The sequence below is a fragment of the Oryzias melastigma genome, linkage group LG1, assembly GCF_002922805.2.
Source record: "Oryzias melastigma strain HK-1 linkage group LG1, ASM292280v2, whole genome shotgun sequence".
Classification (NCBI taxonomy): domain Eukaryota; kingdom Metazoa; phylum Chordata; class Actinopteri; order Beloniformes; family Adrianichthyidae; genus Oryzias; species Oryzias melastigma.
In genome coordinates, this window is record NC_050512.1 from 20,809,110 (window position 1) to 20,811,606 (window position 2,497).

Sequence of the window (2,497 nt, forward strand, 5' to 3'; positions counted from 1 at the left end):
CATAAAAAAGGCCACAAGAACATATTAAAAATGCCCAAAACACTTCTTTTTTTTAAATCAAAGTGGATCTTTAAGCAAAATCTCTTTAGATTTCATAGAAGTTCTACATTAGAAAATTTCCAAATACATTTACATGGATTCATTGTGGCCATGAAAATGGGTCCAATATTAGACAATAAGTTCCTTCTTTTTGAACAGTTTAGAAGTTTTACTCTAATTTCTTTAATCTGAAGATTTAAAATAAATGCAATTTGTCTGTTATCTGTAATAATACAATCCTAATCATTTAGGGTTTAAAACAAGCATCTGACAAATGAAAAATATGTTATTTGTGTCTTTTTCTTGACGCTACAGAAAAAAAATATGTAGAAATGTATTCTAAATAGCACAACATTTCTGAATTTCTTATTTCTTTTAATGTGATATTGCTTCATTGTGTTATCTAAATATTTTGAAGGAGGTGTTTTGATTTTGAACATTAATAGATAGTTTTTTTAATGTTTTGTGCCATATTTACATTTCTAATCCAGGTAAACATCAAGCAGGGTGTCACACGTGGTGTCTATGATGGCCCTGTGCATGATGTTGCCCCCACCCCCAAATACATAACCCCTTCTCCATCGGCCAAAACGTCCCCCACCTCTCACCAGCCGCCGCCAGTACGCAATCTCCACCTGTCCAACTTCAGCCTCTCAGGTATGCAATCGGAAACCACAGGAGAGCTGTTCATAAAACACAGACTGACTTGACATTTTAATGGTTATTTTTTTTAATTTTTCCTCAGGTGCTCAGATAGACGACAACATTCCCCGGAGGTCTGGCCACCGCATCGTAGCACCCCCCGGTGGTCGCTCCAACATCACCAGCCTCGGCTGAATGCTTTAATCTGCACTTAGTGTGTTCTGTGTGTGAGATTCCTCCTTGTTATAAGCATATCTGAGTGTGGGTACGTTGGCATGAATGAACACCTTTCAGTATTATAGTGAAACCACTAATTTATCAGTTTGGCAATCAGATTTATAAACACTTATTTCCATAAATAAAAATAAAAAAATAAGCGTATTTCACAATCATTGAAGACATTCAATTCTATGCCAAACCTTATATCTGGACTCACAAATGCACATGTGAATGGTGTTTTAAACAACCCTAGTGTTTGATCTAATTGTTGTTTTCCTCCTCTTGTGCATGACATCCTTCTTTTTTATCAGACCCCACGTGTTCAGACATGGTGCTCCTCTGTCGCCCTCTGATGGACAACTAAAGTAATTACATTTTTAAAGTAAATTCTGCATCTGGTTTAAAAAAATAGCTCAGCATTTTCCAACATGACATCGTATGCATTTGCATGATAAAATTCACATTTTGAACTACTTGTGTGTTATGACTACAAGGATAGAACACTAAATGTATGACTGAAAGCACATCTGTATCAGCACAAACCTTCTCACACTGTCATCAATTAAAAGAGTAAAGCAGTGAAAGTAGTTTAATTCTCTTCCACACATATGCAAATGTATCAATGCTCTCATTTAAAATTAGAAAATAGAGCAGCGCTTGACCGGATGTGCATGTTATATTAGGATCTGTGTTCTTATATAAAAGCTTCACAATGTCTTTTACCGTTCTCTGCCTATCACTGTTGCCAGAAATAGATCTGTTGTTGCAGTAACATTATGAGTTCTGCTGTTTAAAGGCTTCCACTACTAACCTTTAAAATCTCACTGATACAATAAAAAAAGTTGATTTCTTTTCCTTCATGTGTTCCTGATGCAATATTTAATGTTTCTATGGTGCTCTGCTTTTCTTCCATTTGTAAGCTCTTTCCAATGGAACCAGTAATTACAAATAAAGACACGACTGTTGTCCAAAAATGATGGTGTGGAATAAAGGCCTGAAACTTGGATCTGTTTTTATTTTTATATTTCTTTCATCATACTGAAGCTGAGCATCTTCACAATAAAAACAACTAAAACACAATAAAAAATAGGATAAAAACTGTCAAAATTTTGGAAAAAGCAGGTTTTAAGATAACAATAGTTCCATACAGTAGCCTATTTAGTTGTTGCTTTTTAGTTTAGTGTTTTTAACAATGATAATATGGGAAAATGCCTGCAGAAAAACTGCAGTGAGTTCACTCTTGTCTATTTACTCTTCTGACTTTTGGAAAATATGATGGAATCAGTTTTTTCACATCTCAATGAGCTGCGTTACTTTTTTTTAAACTATTACATGTCGTGGAGAAATTTGTCAGAAACTTGAGGATTTTACCCTTTAGTTTTTTTTTTCAATTATGTTTTCTTTGTTCTTGTAATAATGTTCCATTTCTTCCCTGTCAGTCACAGGTTCACGTTTCCAATTAGCTTAACAGCTGTTCTAATTATCCTCAGTGGATTTGAGTGTCTGGCTGTCTGCTTTGACACATTTTTCTTGTGCCTTTATTTTATGGATTTGTCATATTCATGGTTTTTATTATTAGTACATATATAACATGTTT

The 2,497-nt window shown here is 34.4% G+C and overlaps 1 protein-coding gene across 2 annotated transcripts in view; it reads left to right on the forward strand.

Moving 5' to 3' along the window:
- crmp1 (collapsin response mediator protein 1) overlaps positions 1-1,906 on the forward strand; it is a 13,850-nt gene extending 11,944 nt beyond the window's left edge. For both annotated transcript variants that reach the window (XM_024290115.2, XM_024290116.1), the window contains exons 13-14: positions 531-696; positions 785-1,906. In XM_024290115.2, coding sequence (XP_024145883.1) covers positions 531-696; positions 785-876 — 258 coding nt within the window. In that variant the 3' untranslated portion in view covers positions 877-1,906. The remainder of the gene's footprint in view (positions 1-530; positions 697-784) is intronic.
- Positions 1,907-2,497: the final 591 nt, after the last annotated feature.